This window comes from Hemiscyllium ocellatum, chromosome 18 (assembly GCF_020745735.1).
Source record: "Hemiscyllium ocellatum isolate sHemOce1 chromosome 18, sHemOce1.pat.X.cur, whole genome shotgun sequence".
NCBI lineage: Eukaryota > Metazoa > Chordata > Chondrichthyes > Orectolobiformes > Hemiscylliidae > Hemiscyllium > Hemiscyllium ocellatum.
The window spans coordinates 73736416-73756932 of record NC_083418.1 but is presented as its reverse complement, the minus strand read 5'-3'; the positions used below and the strand labels follow the sequence as shown (position 1 = coordinate 73756932).

At 41.6% G+C, this 20517-nt stretch overlaps 1 protein-coding gene across 3 annotated transcripts in view; it reads left to right on the top strand.

Annotated features, from left to right (window-relative positions):
- luzp2 (leucine zipper protein 2) overlaps positions 1-20517 on the top strand; it is a 383970-nt gene that overhangs the window by 194210 nt on the left and 169243 nt on the right. For all 3 annotated transcript variants that reach the window (XM_060838606.1, XM_060838604.1, XM_060838605.1), the window contains exons 4-5: positions 13176-13257; positions 13417-13479. In XM_060838606.1, the coding sequence (XP_060694589.1) occupies positions 13176-13257; positions 13417-13479 (145 nt within the window). The remainder of the gene's footprint in view (positions 1-13175; positions 13258-13416; positions 13480-20517) is intronic.

Genomic DNA, 20517 nt, shown 5'->3' with positions numbered 1-20517 from the left:
ACCATTGCACCCTTCTAAATGTTATATCTTGATGTTTAGACAGCATTTAACACATAAGGCTGGAGAAGCCGAAACAGATGTGTCAATAACATTTTATTCTTCTGGACCAAGTGAATATAACATTAAGAGATGCCGCACACTGTTTTGGCTCCATCCTTCCAAACATAGAGAGGAGGAAATGGAATAAAATATGTGACTGTACAAGCCAGTCAAGATACTAACGGTTGATATTCTGTCTCAATGGCACATTCCACCTGCTCCCCATGTATATTAATTTCCCCATAAGATCACAAATCTGCCTACATCTGCCCTCCTATAACTAATGGAGAAGGTGGAGTATAGATTTTCAAAGATTCACAAGGCTTTTAATGAAGCAATTTCTGTCTTTCTCAGCCTTACTGCAGGCAGTGAGAGTGAGGGGAGTAAAACCTCTATCTACCTCACAGGGTTCCTTCTGAATCTCGTATGCTTCGACAGTGTTTTACAACCCCCCACCATTAATCTCTGCTAAATACCTGGAATTACAAGATCCATTTACTCAGGCTCTCATTAAAGTATAAACCTCTCCTCTCAAGAACCAAACTAGTTGAATTTCACTAACATCTCCCATGGCAGATGTTTCCTTCATTAGAGATGCTGACCAAAACTGTCTAAAGTATTTTGATGCTCTAACCAAATTCCATTTCAATTATGGCAAGATGTCCTTGCTGTTGTCTTTTTGCAATAACGATTGGTGTACCATTTTCCTTCAGAATTGCTTGCTGTTTCTGCATGTTAACTTTTTGAACTTCTATTTTACAACATCCAGGCCCTTTTGAGCATTAAATTCTACAAGTTTCTGTCTTTTAAAAAGGCATTTGATCTTTCATTCTTACTGTCACACTTACTCACACTTACTCATGTTCATCTGTCACCTTGTTGCCCACTCACTTAACTTGTCGATATTTCTTCATAGACTTTTTGTATCACCTTCCGACCTGTGTTTTCACCTAGCTTTGTATCATCAGCAAGCTTGGATGCATTGCCCTGTCTCATCTATACTATTAATATAGATCATAAATAGCTGAGGTTCCAGCACTGAGGATGCATAATATTACCAATTGTAGCACGCTAATTTAAAAACATCCTGAGATGTTATCCCAACTCTGCTTTCTGTCCCTTAACCAATCCTCCATTTGTGCAAATAAATTATCCCAAACCCCAAGTACCTCTTGTCTTATTACATAGAGGCGAACCTTTTCTGTTAATGTAACCAATCACCCAGAAAAGCTCGCCTCATAATCTGTTAAAATACATGTGACAAAGAACTCCTAAGTTCCACTATTTAAAGAAAATAACATCAATTTATTTTCTTAGTCTATAAGTGGACATTAAACAAAAAATTACTATTCACAAACCTAAGCCCCCTTTCTCTTAACTGCTTCCTCTCTGACTCAAGCTGTATCACAATATGTTGTTCCATAAGACACTTATTAAAATTACAGTCGCTTAATCCAGCTGATGATCTCCCTGGGTCATCATCATTCTTTTTACTACAAGTATGTCTCACATGAAAAGGTACTTTTGATCGTGTTTTCTAATTTCTTTGAGAGTGAACTGTTAGATGGGCAATTAGCACACCAGCAGTTTCTCTTTCCACGGCCATTGCTCTCTGACCAATTTTCAAAATGTCCACATTCTTATACGCCCCCAACATCAGATCAAATCATTGTTTAAATGTTGGCAAAGCAATAAATTCAAATTTAATTTGTATTTTAGTATCATGGGGCATAATTTAAAATAGGTAAATTCAATTTGTGGTCAAAACAGCAACCAAAACTGATATCCATTTCACAGTCAAAATTGCATGCTTTCAATTTTCTAGTACACTCTGGGACTATTTTGTAATCATATGTGGATGTGCTTATAGTCTCTGTTCAGAGCATGATTCTCTCTCTTAAAGGTACAGTATATGCCTTCAATTTCATAACACTTACAAGTGAGATTTTATCAAATACCTTTTGGAAATCTCAGTGCATTACATGTACTGGTTTCCCTTCATCTACTCTAATCGTTACATCCTCAAAGAAAACTGCAAGAAGTTAGTGAAACTGGATTTCTCTTTCATACCAGAAAAACATCGTGCTCCAAATGAACTGTGTGTGTAGTAAGCCTTTCTATCATTCTACAAAACCAAATTGACTCTTCTGATCAGACAGTGATTGATTTTCAAAATCAATTGTTTGTAAGTTTTCTGAGTCATAGATTCCATCTTTGTTTTGATGACTGTCTTCAAAGCTAAACATCCTGCAGTTCCCTGTTTTATCTCTCTCCCTCCTTCCTTGAATAAACATTTTACACTAATTTTCAGTCCTTTGGGATCATCCTAGAATATAGGGAATTTTGGAAAATCATAGCCATTGCTCCCATTGTTGAGATGGACATTACTGCGACAACACAGGAACACAATCGCACGCTATCCTTTTTGGAAACTGAAATGGAGGTCCTGGTGAATGAGATAGTAGTGGGGAGGGCCATTCTCTACCTGGTGAACCAGCAGAGGAGGCCAAGGAGTAGCTTGCCTGAGACATTGTTAGTGACTCAAGTCAATGTTGTCACCAGGGTCAGATGGAATGGGCACCAAATGCAGGAAAATTCAAAGATCTTTTACACTCCACCTAAGTAAGTGCAATCATGTCCTTTTGCTCTTCTACTTCACGCTTATTGTAACATTGCCACTGCACACACGTCATGGATATTGTCCTTTACTCATCCATGGGAGATATCCATCTCTGGCTGGCCAGTATTTATTGCTTTCCCCATTTGCCCTTGAGAAGGTGGTGGTTTCTATTCGTTGTGCTCACTGGAAGAATGTAATGGGATCTTATTGACATGCACAAAGCTCTGACAGGGCTGGACAGAGTGGTGCAGGGATGATGATGATTCCCCTGGGGTTTCAAAACAAGGGCTCATGGTCTTAGAATACGTGTGTAGGCCATTTTGCCCTGAGATAAGGAGACATTTCTTCACTCAGTCTGGTGAACCCAATCAAAGGCTGTGGAAGCCAAGTCTCTCGATATACTTTCAGAAACAAATAGATTTCCAAGGCTAAAAGTATCAAGTATGGAGAGAGAATGAGAGCATGACATTGATTTGGATGATTATCATGAATGGCAGAGCAAACTTAATGGACTGAAAGATTTATGCCTGTACCAATTTTCTATGTCAGTGAATTGTCATAATTTCCACAAATATATTAGCAGTTTAGTTACCCTTTATTTCTGAGATATAATTTTTTTTTATCATGAAGAGGGATACAACATATTTGTTTTGGTATTTTTTCATGGGAAATGAGAAGGTGGTAAATTCTCTTGATTCTCTCTCTTTTTTTAATATGTTCGTAAAAGCTCTGATAGTCTGTTTTTATATTCCTGGTTAGTTTATTTTAATATTCTATTTTTTTTTTCCATTTTATCAACTTTCTGATCGCTTTTGCTAAGACCTAGAATTCTCTCTATCGTCTCTATGGGCCAATTGTTCATTTTTCATTTTATTATAAATGTCTTTTAATCTAATACTATTCATAACTTCCCTAATAAGCTACAGACAAAGTTTCCTACGGAGGTTTGACTTTTTAATAAAAACATATTTTCAGGGAAAATTTGAAATAATTTCTTTAACTTCTTCCCATTATTTATTCACTGCTAAACCTTTCAATCTATTTGCCTGATCAACTGTAAATAAATTTCCCCCTGTTTGAGATTAAGATTCTAGATATGGCGGCACGGTGGCACAGTGGTTAGCACTGCTGCCTCACAGCGCCAGGGACCTGGGTTCAATTCCCGCCTCAGGCGACTGACTGTGTGGAGTTTGCACGTTCTCCCAGTGTCTGCGTGGGTTTCCTCCGGGTGCTCCGGTTTCCTCCCACAGTCCAAAGATGTGCGGGTCAGGTGAATTGGCCATGCTAAATTGTCCGTAGCGTTAGGTAAGGGGTATATGTAGGGGTATGGGTGGGTTGCGCTTCGGCGGGTCGGTGTGGACTTGTTGGGCCGAAGGGCCTGTTTCCACACTGTAAGTAAGTAATCTAATCTAATCTAATCAAATGTAAACTCCAAATATTTCACTCTTAAAACGAATCAGGAGTTTGTAGTGATTGTAACAAGGTTGGCCACTGGGGTGTCATTGAATACGAGTTCCCTGCTGGGACCAGATCAACGATCCCAATCAGGGAGCCCTGGCTGATTAAAACAACAAGGATGAATATCAGGGATACTGACTCTGGTGCCTGACTCTGTTTGAGGCAGTATTGTAGTCAAGGACTGTTCGTGTATAAATAAAGGATGACTTGGTGCCTGGGTACTAGCCTTTGTAGAGATATTTCAGTGAGAACACGAGTAAAGCATCATGCTGAATAAACTTGTTCACAACATTAATTTTTGAGTTAGAATAAACATTTTCCCGCACTATGCCTTTGTTTGTGAAGTTTGACTTGGTTGAACTTACTGTTGAGGATAATGCCAAGTACATGGAAAATATGCATTACCTTTTCCAGGCAAACAACGTGATGGCAGAGGAAAAATGAATAATTCTCTTGTGGAGTTGTTGTTTTTACTGTCATTAGGAGCATGACTTTCCCTGAGGCACCACATAATAAGACCTTTTCAAGAATTGACTGACAGAGTAAGGAACATTGCAACTCCAAACCTTCTCTAACTTTTACTTGGCAATTCAGGAGTCAGGGGAATATTAGATTAGATTCTCTACAATGTGGAAACAGGCCCTTCAGCCCAACAAGTCCACACCAACCCTCCGAAGAGATACACACCCAGACCCATTTTCCTTTGACGAAAGCACCTAACACTATGGGCAACTTAGAATGGCCAAATCACCTGACCTGCACATCTTTGGACTGTGGGAGGAAACGCACACAGACATCGGGAGAATGTGCAAACTCCACACATTCAGTCAGCCAAGGCTGGGATTGAACCTGGGTCCCTAGTGCTGTGAGGCAGCAGTGCTAACCACCGAGCCACCTCTCTGTTTGTTTCTGCATTGAAGTTTTTGACCAGGTCAAGGACAACTGGCAGTAGTCTATGAATTTGGTTTAGTCTTTAATAAGATGCTTAGAGAATGTCTGGTATGTGAGTGCAATGATTTGACTATTCAAAAATGCCTGCTAGCTGAAGCCCTGCTGGACTTAGTCAGTTGTACCACTTGTTTAATCATTACAGAATGCAGCAAGTGGAGCATATGAGTTGCAGGGTGTTCCAATGGAAGTGGTCACGCTCTCTAGTTTGCCTAAGCTTGGAGAACACCACCTAAGACAATTACATAGCTTCACTCAGGACATATCCTGGTCAGATAAACTTTAGCCAGTCCACAGCAAAACCCCAAAACCAAGCCAAGTCTGAACTAAACAGTTAGAATTTTCTTCAGGATCCTAGCCAGCAAGCCGTTGAAGTTGTTGATGGTGTTGGAAATGGTCTCATAGATAAACCCAGCTTTCAACGAAGTAAAGGAACAACTACCACCCTTTGAGGTGTTGGCACACCATGATCCCAAGAAAGGTCTGGTCAGGACGTGTATTGCCACCCCACTCAGCACAGGGTGGTATTAGCTCATTGGTGACCAAATGAAGAGGAACACACAATAACTTGTGTCCAGGACTTTGGCTAACACAAAGCGTAAGTACGCCCAGATGGAGAAAGAAGAATTGGTGATCATGTTTGAAGTTGGGAAATTCCACTTATATCTTTATGGGTGAACATTCGTGAAAATCAAAGATCACAAACCTCTATTTGGCATGCTGAAAGAGGACAAGTCAGTACCACCCATAGCACACAATCAGCAGTGTGTTCTGATATTTCTAGTTATAATTGTAAGCTAGACCAACGACCAAGAGGCCAAGTAACGAATGCAGGTGCATTGAACTGTCTCCCATTGGCAGATCCACCACTGGTGGTATACCCACTGGAAGAGTTTGTAATGATATTAAATTTGTGGATACTGTCCCAGTCACAGGTAATGATATCAGACTTTGGATACACAGGTTCAATCCTTTCCAAACTGCAACCCCTGGTATTGATGGGGGAAACCAAAGGGATGTCACAACTACAATTGAAACCATTTTGGACTTGGAGAGACCAGCTCACAATAGAGGACGGCATATTATGGGGAGAAGGGTGATTGTCCCGAGCAAAGGTTACCATCAAATATTGGTTCAACTTCACAATAATTTATCGACAAATGATTTGTTTTCAGAAAATTAATGTCTGCAAAGAAATCCATTTTGTTCTTTTCCTGGTGTGTGTCTACTGGGGTTATTTGGAGGGTTAAGAATTGATACTTTTTTTTTTACCCGATGTGTCTGTTAAGCAATTAGAGTCATCACTTTGAAGTTGATCCTTCTGTCCAACTCCTCTATGTTGACCAAGTTACCCAAACTAAACTAGTCCTGCCAGCCTGCTTTTGACCCATATCCCTCTGAATCTTTCCTATTCGTATATCTGTCCAAATGTCTTTTAAATGTTGTAACTGTATCTGCATCTACGACTGCCTCTTAATCAATGATTTAAAGACTTTAAATTATGGCAATGGCCGTTGATCCTGGTGCTGCATATAGAAACAATAGAAATGGAAGGAGCTGAGCAGTTATTGATGTGGAGTTGGTGTTACTTCGTTGAGCTGAGAGTCTGTGGGACTCTATTCCTGAAAAAAATGGTCGAAGCAGCCACCTTGGATATTTGTAAGGCAGAGATCGAGAGAATTTTGCAAAACTGGGGTGAAAGATCAGCAGGGTGAGGAGGGATTTGAGGTTGCAATCAGATCAACACAATGATCTCTGTGTTAAGCACTATTGCAACTCGTCAGATAATGAAACTGATCATGCCCAAAAGAAACACAACTTGAACAATGTCCCGGCAAATAATGTGTGCCACACAAATGCCAGGTGATGACCACTTTCAACAAGACAGACTCTATCCATTGACACCTTGATATTCAATAAGATCACAATAACTGAATTGCTCTATCAACTGGAGTTACTGTTGACCAGAAACTGAACTGGACGAGTATTATAAATGCTGTGGTAACAATATCAGGTCAGAGGGTCAGAACCTTGCGCTGAGTGATTCCCCAAAGTGTGATGGAATCCTCTCCACTTGCCTGGATGGGTGCAGCCCCAACAACTCTCAAGAAGCTTAATACCATCCAGGACAAAGCAGCGTGCTTGTTGACACCACACCCATAAACATCCACTCCTTTCAGCATCGACACTCCGTGGCTGCAGTGTGTAACATGATAACTATGAGAAACATTGCAAAAATTCACCAAGGTTTCTTAGACAACATCTTCAAAACCATGATCAATGCTATCTCGAAGGACAAGGGCAGCAGATACAAGGGAACAACACAACCTGCAAGTTCCCCTCTAAGGCATTCACCGTCCTGACTTGGAACTATATCACTGTTCCTTCACTGTCACAGCGATAGTGAAGGAATTCCTTCCCTCATGGCATTGTGCTTCTACCTGCACAAAATGGATTGCAAGGGGTCAAGAAGGCAGCTCACCACCCCCTTCTCAAGGGTAAACTAGAGGCAGTCTATTAATATTGGATTAGTCAACGACATGCACATCCCAAATGTGGAATAAAGAACTCATGAACTTATTGAATGGTGCAGCAGGATTAAGGGGCTAAATGGCCTACTTCTGACCCTTGCTTGCATGGTTAATCCTGACAGGAGCCTCATTAGAGAAGAATTTGAAAGAGTTGGGGTTGGAGTTGACAGTACTGCATCTTCTGACAGGGTTGTCTCAGTCAGGGTGGTAGTGCCCAGTTGGCAAATCTGAAGAGAACCTGAGATGTGCAGCACTAACTGTTTGGGCTTGCCTGGGGCAAACGGATCATGGGGAATTGGCAGAAGAATGCAGAGAGGAGGAAAATGAGCATTTACCAACGTTAAACTCCGTTATGGAGGGTGTAGATGAGCTCAGCTGTCTGGACAGCTGTGATGTTCAACACCAACCATTTGGGTTCCATTCCCACATCAGCTGAGGTCAACCTGAAGGTCACACTTTCTCAACCTTGCCCCTTGTCTGAGGTGCAGTAACCCTCATGAATTGAATAATTCATGGTCACTTGTATTTAATAAATAAGTACAGTGAAAAGTGTAATATATTCCCTACAGCAACATTTTGAATTACAGAAGGCATGAAGATGTTACTAAAGACGGACTTCCCTTTCCTCCCTCCTTGTGCTCCACTGGATATTGGCTACAGTGGGGTCTCCACAATGGGCTTCAGGTTGTCACTGTAATGGGCTCTGGACCAACAAAGGCCCCACATCGCTCACATAGAATCCCTACAGTTTGGAAGCAGACCATTCAGCCTATCTAGTCCATAGCAACCTACCCCTGTAAACCTTCATTTTCCATGGTCATCCTGCCTAGCCAGCACACCATTGAACATTATGGTAAATTTAGCATGGCCAATTCACCTAACCTGCACATCTTTGGACTGTGGGAGGAAACTAGAAAACCCAGAGGAAATCCACACAGACACTGGGAGAATGTGCAAACTCCACACAGACAGTCGCCCGAGGCTGGAATCGGACCCGGGTCCCTGGTGCTGTGAGGCAGTACAGTGAGGCGGTCCTACCACCCCATCACCACTTCCATCACCCTCCCATGTGCCACACTAGCCCTACAACCCCATCGCCACTCCCATTGCTGCAAGGAGGACAGATTTCAGGTTGAGCGCATCACCACAGCTGAAGTCTGACATCCCTCATGAAAGGGCAGCTCTAAGGGCCTCTGGGAATATGGCAACTTAACTGTTTATTCTGTGGATTGTGACCAACATGGGGAGTAGATGTCCTAGGGTTACCATTTTGCCCAGGGCCACATAAGGCGTGATATGTGCACTCTGTAATGTTTTGAACAGCAGGAAATCCTGCAACTATCACAATGTCTTCTCTTGTATCTGGATGTCCACAGGGAGAATGAGTGTTTGCTGCAGTGAACAAGTCAGTTACCTGCTTTAAACTCTGCATGGATTGCTGCTGTTTGTCAGCTGTGATTGATGTCCCTTGTAGAAGCTTGTAAGGTGCCAGACACTCAAATGTTCAGAACTGCAGTGTCTTTTCAAACAACTGCCCGTGCACTATTTGTTCTGGAGGTTGGTTATTGGTGAATTGCCTGACACCATCCCTCTAATAAGCAGCTCTTCAGGAATATTTTGTTTTTTCCCGAATATGAAATTAGGAGGTTGAGAGAGTTGACACCCTGACCCCCTCTGATTCCAGATCAGAGTGGAGCTAGAAAAGCACAGCAGGTCTGGCAGCATCTGACGAACAGGAAAACAGACGTTTCAGGCAAAAGCCCTTCATCAGGTTTAGAGGCAGGGTGCCTGCAGAATGAAGAGATAAATGAGAGGGGGGGTGGGGAGGGGGAGAAAGTAGCATAAAGTACAATAGGTGAATGGGGGTGGGGATGGAGGTGATAGGTCAGAGAGGAGGGTGGGGGAAGGGAGCAAAGAGTAGAGTTTGTTCCAGGACATGGTTGAAGAGCTTCAGGGCAGAGGAGATGACCTAAGGGTTGCAGTGAGAGAGAGGGACTCTGAGATTCTTGTAGAGAGAGTAAGAAAACTACTTCAAGGCAGGCACCCTTGCAAGAGGATTTGCAGTAGGGTTAAAATCAACTAGGTAAAAACAAGCTCTGATTCTAGCCTTGCACGTGGCACTCTAACTTGTTCTGTGTATCTCAGAGCAGTGTTACGGTACGTTTAACTCCATGTGGTACCATTATTTTAATTTTACTGGTTTTCTTCTCTGGTTTGGGATTTATCCAAAATCATTGTATTCATTTTCTTCCACCTTTTGGCAAGGAGGACACAGCAAATCAGACTTCCAGTTGGTGTAGAAACGGAAGGAAAGTTGCAGAAGTGTGTGGCCCAAACTCCATGCCAGAGTGATCTCTCCCAGACGTGAAATATTGAAGAGCCTGAACAAGCCATTTCCAGCAGCAAAGGAAGACTTCTTGCACAATTACATGGTTAAAGCTTTTGAAGAGCTGTAGTTGGATTGGTGCCTGTCTTCTGATAACATATCATGTTCAGGATTTTTGAGAGGCCTGACTCAAGTAGTACAAAGGCATATTGATTTCTTCATGATATCACTCCACTTAAAAATGATTTTGAACCCTTGCCTGTTTGGTAGCAAGTGGCCCAAACCCCAGCGTAATCTTCACTGTTTCTGTGAATGTTCAGGTTCTGAGGTTATTCCCTGATCTATTCTCTGCTCCATTATAAAAGCTGGGAGGGAAGTTGAATCGAGTTGGAAAGATTAATGATTTTATTGGCTTTTCCTGCTCTCGTTTCTTTGTTCTTAAATCCTACTTGCAGGAAGTTCAAGTTTTGTCACTTATTGTGTTTGGCATCAAAGTCATTAATGAAGTAAACTTTTTCGAGATTTACGATTTAGATTTCGGTTTTATTGTCTTGCGTGTTCAAGTGCGGTGTACAGGAGCACAGTGAGAAGTGGACAATGTTGCCAAACATGGTGCCATCTTCGGTGCAAAATAGCTAGGTACAAAATTTTTGTTACAGAAATAGAAAAATAAAGAAATACAGCTTGTTCTGACTTAACTCGGTAGTTCCATTCCAATCCTTGATTGTGAGAAAATCATGTAATTGCAGCACCATTTAAACTAATGGGACCAACATCACGTTAGAGACAATATGGGTAAGGAAAGTTCACATTCTACAAATAATGATCTAAATTTTTCAATCGCCTTCTAGTCAATTCACGTTGAAGAAACGTGTGTTTTGTGGTAGAACCCACTGTAAATTAAAAAGTTCAAATTAAAAAAATTAAAATAGAAAACTAAAGTTCAAATGTCAAACACTACAGTCCTTTCTTGAGCCATGAACCTAAAGATGTCCCAAGCTGGGCTTCCCCAAGAGGGCTTGCTCTCCCCCAAAACACTGGGCTCCGACCCACCTGGACACATCACGCTTCACTGCCGCTTACAAGACTTTGGCCTGATCTCGGCATTGTCGCTGACTACTGATCACTGCCTTGCCACTGCCGAAACTCTTGGAAAATAAGTTCATATTTCCTTCAAATGTTTTGCATTGAAGCATAACAATTGCTTAGTTTAGCATCAGTGCACTAAGTTCAACATCAGCTGTTAACATGTTCTTGATAACAAATAGTATTTGGCCAAAACTTGTCAAATATTGAACTGCCTGAACCTTGTATTTATCTCCACCTATATCTGCTGTTACTGTTGCAACTGACCAAACCAGCTTCACAATATTCGAATGGACCAAATGAAAAGTTATACTATTTTACTACTGCAATATTTGTACAATAAATTGACAGAACATGAAGTTGCTATATCCATTCAGTCCAAAACTACTGAATGTCAAATTTGCACATAGAATATCCCAAAGAAAGATTTCTTTTCTTGATCTGTGCCAAGGTGCACTAGATCACTTGGATAAAATGAAAATGGGAAAATTGGATCTTTTGCTGCCATGGTAAGAACCTTTTCAGATAGAGTCCGTACAGTGTGGAAGTGGGTTATTCAGCCCATTGAGTCCACTCCGACCCTCTGAAGAGCATTCGACCCAGACCCAACCAATCCCTATAACCCTGCATTTAGCATGGCCAATCCACCTAACCTGCCCATCTTTGGACTGTGGGAGCACCTGGAGGAAACCCACACAGACACTGGGAGAATGTCTGTGTGGAGTTTGCACAGTCGCCCAAGGCTGGAATCAAATCTGGGTCCCTGCTGCTGTGAAACAGCAGTGCTAACCATTGACCCACTGTGTCACTCTATGTTTCAATATTTAATATACTCAAACAGTCCATTTTAGTTCAGCAGATATCAAGCAAAATCTTGAATTATCTCCTACATTAAAACAATTACATTGTCTTCTAAAATGCTGTCTGTTTTTGTTTACCATTTGTATACATTTACAGCAAAGAATGAAAGCTTTCAGTGTCTCATTCACAGTGTCTCTGTGAATCTGTTTATTATTGATACTCAGTGTAATTGATTAGTTGGGACTGGATGAGGGAGTGATGGCAGAGAAGTGAATGAACTGTAGAAGTAAGCATGGAACTGAAATTTTAAAGCGATCTGGTTAAAACCCATTTCAAGTGCAGAAACGATGACTTGTTCTTATTTTCACAACATCTCCAACTTATCTTTACAGCTTTCTGCATTCAGTCCATGTCCTTCAGTCTCACAATGTTGAGTTGCTTGTGTAAAATCCTCTCTTTACTTATCAGTGGCATCATACCACTGCATACCACAGTTTGCATAACCTGTGCTGAGCAATCATTTCCTCCTATTGCAAATGCAGTGTCCCAAAACCTTCAAGAAAAGTTGAGAACATTCAGCAAGAGTGCAAAACATACTGAATAATGTGAGAGTGACATAGGGAAGACAATGGCCTAGTGCTAGTATCACTAAGGTATACATGTTCAAAGTTGAAAATGTGTTGCTGGTTAAAGCACAGCAGGTCAGGCAGCATCCAAGGAATAGGAAATTCGACGTTTCGGGCATAAGCCCTTCATCAGGAATGAGGAGAGGGTGCCAGGCAGACTTGCCTGGCACCCTCTCCTCATTCCTGATGAAGGGCTTATGCCCGAAACGTCGAATTTCCTATTCCTTGTATGCTGCCTGACCTGCTGTGCTTTAACCAGCAACACATTTTCAACTGTGATCTCCAGCATCTGCAGACCTCATTTTTTTACCCCTATACTTGTTCAAACCCAACCAAGGCAGTTGGTGGAATTTGAATTCAATAAAAATCTGGAATTAAGAGTTTAATGATGTCCATGAATCCATTGTTGATTGTTGGGGGGAAAAAAACCCATTGGGCCCACTAGGGAAGGAAATCGTCAACCTTACCTGGTCTGGCCTACATTGCTCTGGGTCTAGAGTCACATGTGGTTGACTCTTAACTGCCCTTTGGGTAATTCTGGATGGATAATAAATGCTGCCTAGATCATCTCATGAATGCTGTCCTCATCTCATGAATGAATGAATTTTTAAAACATCTGTTGCCAATTTGCTTAACTTAAATAGTTGAAGTTAAAAAACTGCTCCGTATGCAAAAAGTGACTCCTAAGATTTTTCAGTGCCGACAGTATTTAAAAACATCACTTCTTTCTTTTTAATCAGCGATGAAATGAAATCCCTTCAGGAAACACTTCAAAAGCAGATCACTGAGGCTGCAGTGAAAGCAGAAAAGCAGCAGGCTGGGGTAAGCTGTCTTAGACCGAATACTTCCTGTTTGTTTTCTGGTTCTTACACTAAGAAATATGTGACAATGCTGCATACTGTATGAAAGAAATTTGTTCTGTGCAGTGTTGTAGTTTCTGGTGCTCTGTTACTTAATATTACAGACCTGCTGCCGTTACAGATTAACTTCTTAAAGGCTGAAGTGGAAAGGAAGAGCAAACTGATAAGAGATTTACAGCAAGAGGTAAGAATCTGTTTATCCATGTGTGGCTTTCTGGGGTACAAGCTTAAGGAGAAGGAAAACAACTTGACAGAATGATCTTTGCAATGCCATGAATGAATACTGAATTTCCATCCCACTGGTTAGCAGTACAGTAATTCCATTGCTCTGTCTGGCCTTGGCTTAACTGTTAAAAATGTGCAAGCTAATGAACACCATTAACCCATAAATACATTTTTGATACTCTGCTCAATTAAAAAAAAATATGAGTCACTATTATCGTAAAAGGGTCATTTTAATTTTTGGTTTGATGAAGAGCTATATTCCAATTAATTTGTCAATATAACTCACAGGTTGATGGGTGTCAATATGACCATTTTTAATGGATTTTGATTTGTTTACAGACAAAACATACAGGGAAATATTTAGTTCTGGAAGAATTTAATTTCACGCTTCATGTTTCTCTCATTTGTTTCACATTAGTATGAAGTTTGGGCTTGAGTAATTTTCATGCTTGGAGACGCCAATGCTCAATTTCAGGCCCTACAGTTTATACAGTAAAATAACAAGAAGAAATCTTGCTCTATTTGTTCAGATAAGAAGTTAAGAATATTATTCTAAATGTGATAGCAGCCAGCAATATGGCAAATGATTGTTTACTCTTGGATTCTGCTTTGTTCCAAACTGAGCACTAAGGTTCTGATATGCTTTAGGCTTAACAGGTTCATGTTTCTGTACTAGCTGTTGGCAGTATTATTGCTTGTTTCAGTAATAAAATGTCGGAAGCAATCAAAGTTTAAGCATGTCAAATTATAACCTTCATTCAATGCACATTGCAAAGTGCCATTATTGTCAATGTAATTCAAGTATTGTGGTTGAGCCATTCTCTTATTTGGCTAGAGTCCACGATGGGAACTGTTTGTTTGGCAAGTTTCAGCCGGCAACATTCTTAGCCAGTAATCATGCCTGAATGGAGCTGGGTAAGCAGGAGCAGAGTCAGGCTGCTAGAGAATTGCAGAAAAATCCCTCCAGTCAGAATGCAGATCTTAGGTGGAGTGCAAAGAAAGAGACTTGCATTAATCTAGAACTTTTCCCACCTTGAAATGTTTTTGATATTTTGTCGCCATGTCATTTAGGAAACATGGCAAATTTATGTACAGCAAGCTCCCACAAACAGTCACGCAATAATGACATGGCAAGCTTTCTTTGGTTTTTGACGTCCAACCGATATGATCCAAGATACTGGAGAATAAAGTCCCATGTTGTCCTTCAAAGTAGTGTCATGGGATCTTTTACATCCAACCAACAGGTAAACCAGGTCCCTGTTCAATCTGACATGGTAGCTCACTGGTTAGCACTGCTGCCCCACAACGCCAAGGACCCAGGTCTGATTCCAGCATTGGGTGCCTGTCTGTGTGGAGTTTACCCATTCTCCCCGTATCTGCGTGGGTTTGCTCTGATTTCCTCCCACAGAGATGCGGAGGTTCAGTGGATTGGCCATGCTATGCTTCTAAGATTGTGTTTTCTGAAACACAGCAATTCATCTGCACTGGATTGAACACATGGCCTCAGTTTTGCGCAGAGCTAAGTAGGACTTGAACCCAGACCCTTGAAACTCAGGCATGAGTGTATAACTGAACTAAAATGTTCTGAAAGTTGAAGTGGGATCAGGCTAATGTTTAATATTATTAAAGTGTGGGACACTGCTTCTGGTGCTCCCTTGCTGTGTTATACTGGTATCCCTCAAAACAGTGTGGTGAAAAGGAACAAGCTATTTAAAAGCTTAATTTGGTCCTTTTGCTGGTTTTGGTATTGCTGAAATAGTGGAAACACTTAGGGATGTTTTTAAAACACTCCTAGAAATGAACTCGCCAGGCACTCCTAGGTTTCAGCAGCTCATAAATGACTGAACTACTTCATTTCTATTCCGTTATTTTCCTGTAATTGATATAAAACGTGCTTGAAAAGTCAAGTAGTAACAGCGCACAGTTCTCTGGAGTAAATTTATTTACATAATTATTCACAGCAACAGGTGCTGTTGCAATTGATCTCGAGAGAAACCTGTGGAAGAATAAAAACATTTGAATAAGCATAGACTAGTACAGAACAGGAACAGGCCCTTCAGCCCACCATGTCTGTGCTGATCATGTTGCCATTCTAAACCAATCCCATCTGCGCACACATGGTCTGTATCCCCGTATTCCTTGCCTGTCTGTGTGTCTGTCTAACTGCCTCTTAAACTTTGCTATCGCAGTTGCTTCGACCACCTCCTAGCGATGTGTTCCAGGCATCTACCACCCTCTGTGTAAAAATAAAAGAAAACTTGCCTTGCCATCTCCTTTAACCTTTCTCCCCTCTCGCATTGAACCTATGCCTCCAAGTATTTGACCTTTCCATCCTGAAAAAAAGATCCCATTCTATCCATGCCTCTCATAATTGTATGTATTTCTAGTAGATACCCACCCCACCCCACCCCACTCCATCAGCCTCTGATGGTCTAATGAAAACAACCTATGATTGTTCAACTTCTCCTTAGCGCTAAAAAAGACTCCACTCCCGGCACCATCCTGGTAAACCTCTTTGCACTATCTTCAAAGTCTCCATGAGCTTCTTAGAGTGTGGTGATCAGTACTGTACACAGTACTCTAAATGTGGCCTCACTAAAGTTTTATACACTTGACATGACTTGCCAACTTTTATACTCAGTGCCCTTAAAGGACAAGCATACTATATGCTACCTTTAAAACTATACCCACTTTTGTCTCCACTTTCAGGGAGCTATGCTCTTGCATCCCAACATCCCCCTGTATGTGAATGCTCCTAAGGGTCCTGTCCTTGACTGTATACATCCTCTGCATTTGGCTTCCCAAAATGCATAATTTCACACTTGTCCAGATTAAACTTCACCTGCCATTTCTCCACCCAGTTTTTCAACAGATCTATATTCTGCTGTATCCTTTGATAACCTTCCTTACTATCCACAACTCCACTATTTTTCAAATGAGCTGTAAATGTACTAATTGGACAATCCATATTTTCATCCAAATCATTTATATAAATTACAACTGCCATCTGAATGTGTGAGTACTAGCAGAAACAAAACTTTTGGAGAAGCCTTTGCCAAAAGTAACAACTCCTATTCACACAGCACCTTTAGGATAATAAAACATCTCAAAGTGCTTCAGGAGTTCTTTCAAAATGGACTTTGATATTGAGCCACAAAACTTGATGTTGGAGCAAAAGGCGATATTTTGACAAATGTCTTCAGGGAGGGAGAGAGAATTCAAAGTTTGTGAGATTTGTAGCTCGGGTGCTCGTTGTTGTGGTTCTGTTCGCCGAGCTGGGAAATTTTGTTGCAAACGTTTCGTCCCCTTTCTAGGTGACATCCTCAGTGCTTGGGAGCCTCCTGTGAAGCGCTTCTATGCTGATTCCTCCGGCATTTATACTGGTTTGAATCTGCCACTTCCGGTTGTCAGTTGCTGTCCGCTGCAGTGGCCGGTATATAGGATCTAGGTCGATGGTTCTGTTGATAGAATTTGTGGATGAGTGCCATGCCTCTAGGAATTCCCTGGCTGTTCTCTGTTTGGCTTGCCCTATAATAGTGGTGTTGTCCCAATCGAATTCATGTTATTTGTCATCGGAGTGTATGGCTACTAAGGATAGCTGGTCGTGTTGTTTCGTGGCTAGTTGGTGTTCATGGATGCGGGTTGTTAGCTGTCTTCCTGTTTGTCCTATATAGTGTTTTGTGCAGTCCTTGTATGGGATTTTGTACACCACGTTGGTTTTGCTAACGTGCCAACGTAGTGTACAAAATCCCATGCAAGGACTGCACAAAACACTACATAGGACAAACAGGAAAACAGCTAACAACCCGCATCCATGAACACCAGCTAGCCACGAAACAACACGACCAGCTATCCTTAGTAGCCACACACTCCGATGACAAATAACATGAATTCGATTGGGACAACACCACTATTATAGGGCAAGCCAAACAGAGAACAGCCAGGGAATTCCTAGAGGTATGGCACTCATCCACAAATTCTATCAACAGAACCATCGACCTAGATCCTATATACCGGCCACTGCAGCGGACAGCAACTGACAACCGGAAGTGGCAGATTCAAACCAGTATAAATGCCGGAGGAATCAGCACAGAAGCGCTTCACAGGAGGCTCCCAAGCACTGAGGATGTCACCTAGAAAGGAGACGAAACGTTTGCAACAAAAACTCCCAGCTCGGCAAACAGAACCACAACAGGGAGAGAGAATTAGAATTAGCTTTGTTGTCACATGTACTCGCATGAATAGAGTGAAAGGTTTACAAGTCGCCGCTTTGTTAGGTACCTAGGTACATATTCTTAAGTACCAATTCTTAAGAGGAACAGAAATAACAAGTCCAGCAAAAACAAAAATAAGAAAAGAAAGAGTTCAGAATGACAGTCGTTCCAACCCAGACTGCACTGGGTTTCACCTTGAGGCTATGTCCACACTGAGGTTGGGAGTCTTTCACCCTGGATGTTGCCATTGCTGCCTGAGGGTGGGAGATAAAAAAGGGGAAAAAGCAAAACAATTGGATTGAGCAGACGAGCTCCGGCTCAGGAATTCTACTCTGCCACTATCCTGGGAGGATTGGCTTTATAGCTGTTCAGTTCGGTTTCCTCTTGCTGCTGCTTGGAGTTAGCATGCAGTTAATAGAGAGGCAAAAACATACAACAAGGAGATTTCAGAGTTGCTTAATAATATAGCCGCCAAAGATGTAGGAGGCTGTAATCAGAAGTACAGAGGCGACAAGTTTGAGTGATTCTGAAGCAGTAACATGTGCTTTTAGTACTTGAGAAGGTAAGGGTCAGAAGCACATCTCTGATGAAATAGGACACTGCCTGGACCAATCTGGATTAAACTTCAGCAGCCGGGAGGGAAAGGGCAAAAGTCAATTACAAGGAAACCAAGATCTTGTAGGGGATTGAAAACAATGGTTTTGACCTTCCCAATATTTAATTTAATTTAATTTCAGCTGATCTTACATTCAAGTAAAAGCAAAGTGCTGCCGGTGCTGGAAATCTGGAACAATGACAGAGAATGCTGGAGAAACTCAGCAGCTCTGAAGTATCTGTGCAACCAGAAATGGAGTTAATGTTTTGACTCCAATCTGACATTTCTTCAGAAGATTAGACAAGATTCCCCTACAGTGCGGAAATAGGCCCTCCGGCCCAACCAGGCCACATCAACCCTCTGAAGAGTAACCCACCCAGACCCATTTCCCTCTGACCAGTGCACCTAACACTACGGGAAATTTAGCATGGCCAATTCACCTTAACCTGCACATCTTTGGACTGTGGGAGGAAACCGGAGCACCCGGAGGAAACCCACGCAAACATGGGGAGAATGTGCAAACTCCACACAGACAGTCGCCCGAGGTTGGAATTGAACCTGGGTCCCTGGTGCTGTGAACCACCTTGCCACCCTTGAAGACTCTGAATCTGAAGAAGAGTCAGAAAGAACTCAAAATGTTGACTCTAGATTTCTCTCCACAGATGTTGCCAGACCTTCCTGAGCTCTTGTAGCATTCCCTGTGCCTAGATCTTATATTCAGTTTCTGTAGACAAGACGTGAGGTAAATGGTGGAGGTGATGGCTTTGTGCCATTATTGCTAGACTATTAACCTTGAGGCTGATGTAATGTTTTGAGGACCCAAGTTTAAATCCTACCATGGCAGATAGTGGAATTTCAATTCATTAAAAGTCTGGAATTGAGAGTCTCATTATGACAATGAAATCATTGTCAATTTTCAGGAAAATCCCATCTGAGTTACTTGCCTTCTTTAGGGAAGGGGATTTGACATCCTTACTGGCCTACATGTATCTCCAGATCCAATGGTTGTATCCTCAAAGTCAACCAATATGGTTAACTGTTAACTGCTCCCTGAGCAATTAGAAATGGATAATAAGTGCTGGCCTAGCCAGTGATGCCCGTATCCCATGTACGCATATAAAAAAAAACTCAGTAGATACTGAAATGGCAGAATCTTAGGAAGAGTAGGCAAAACTAAAAGGATGAGGATAGTTCAAAAGTAGAATATTAGAGGGGAAGAAAGGAGTGGGCCAGCCCCTGCTACTACCATAGTTGCTGAGTGAAATTCAAGCAGGTTATGTTCACAAGTAAAGCTGTTGTCTGTAAACCAACAAGTCAGCACTGAAGGCAGAAGCTGACCATGCATCTGCAGTGGATCCAACCCAATGCTGCCAAAAGCCAATTTGTTTCTGAGCACAGGATTTCTGGCTGCAGGTTGAGCCTGTTGTGAAGTAGAGGACATAACCTCCCCAGTTAGAATACTCAGGAGGAGGAGGAGTTTTCCCTTAGACAAGAATCTATCAGATACAAATTGGCTGTTCATTGTACATGCTGTTTGTACATTCCTCAATTAAGAATTGGGTAAGGTGTACAGCAGAGTGTTGACCTGTGACTGTCAGCTAAACTCGCTGCAAGAAGTGAAAATTACTCCCTCTTACTACGGTGAGAATACATTGGTAAGGATGGCTTCACTGATGTCCACTGAATTGACCATGGACTGCCATAACCACACCTCTGAGCCTTCCTGGTCTGCGAGAGAGCACTCTTTGATGTTCATGTAACCAAGTGATTTTCGTTTTGATAAACAGTCAGTTCTTCTATAACACAGTAGTCGCGTTCTTGTTGTAGAAAGATCCCACTTTAGAAACAGTGGTATCAATATAATTGCATTACAGCCAACACCTGTTTTATAAGTTTGCACTTTAGAAGCAGTGTTCCCAATTTATAAATCGCACAATGGTGAATTTGCATTGACGACACGCGCATTAAAGCAGAATGGCCTGTAGATAAAAATTCTGATTTGTCCCTTTTGAGTGTCCCCTCACTTCCATAAGAATGTGTTAAGGTAATATTGTTAAGGTAATATTGTTAAGGTAATATTGAAAGTAGAAACACCAAAGCAAAGTTGATGCACCCAACTGATTATGTAAAGGCTCTGTAGTAATATTCTATATTGATTAGTCTCACTTCAGACCAATCACTGAGTCAC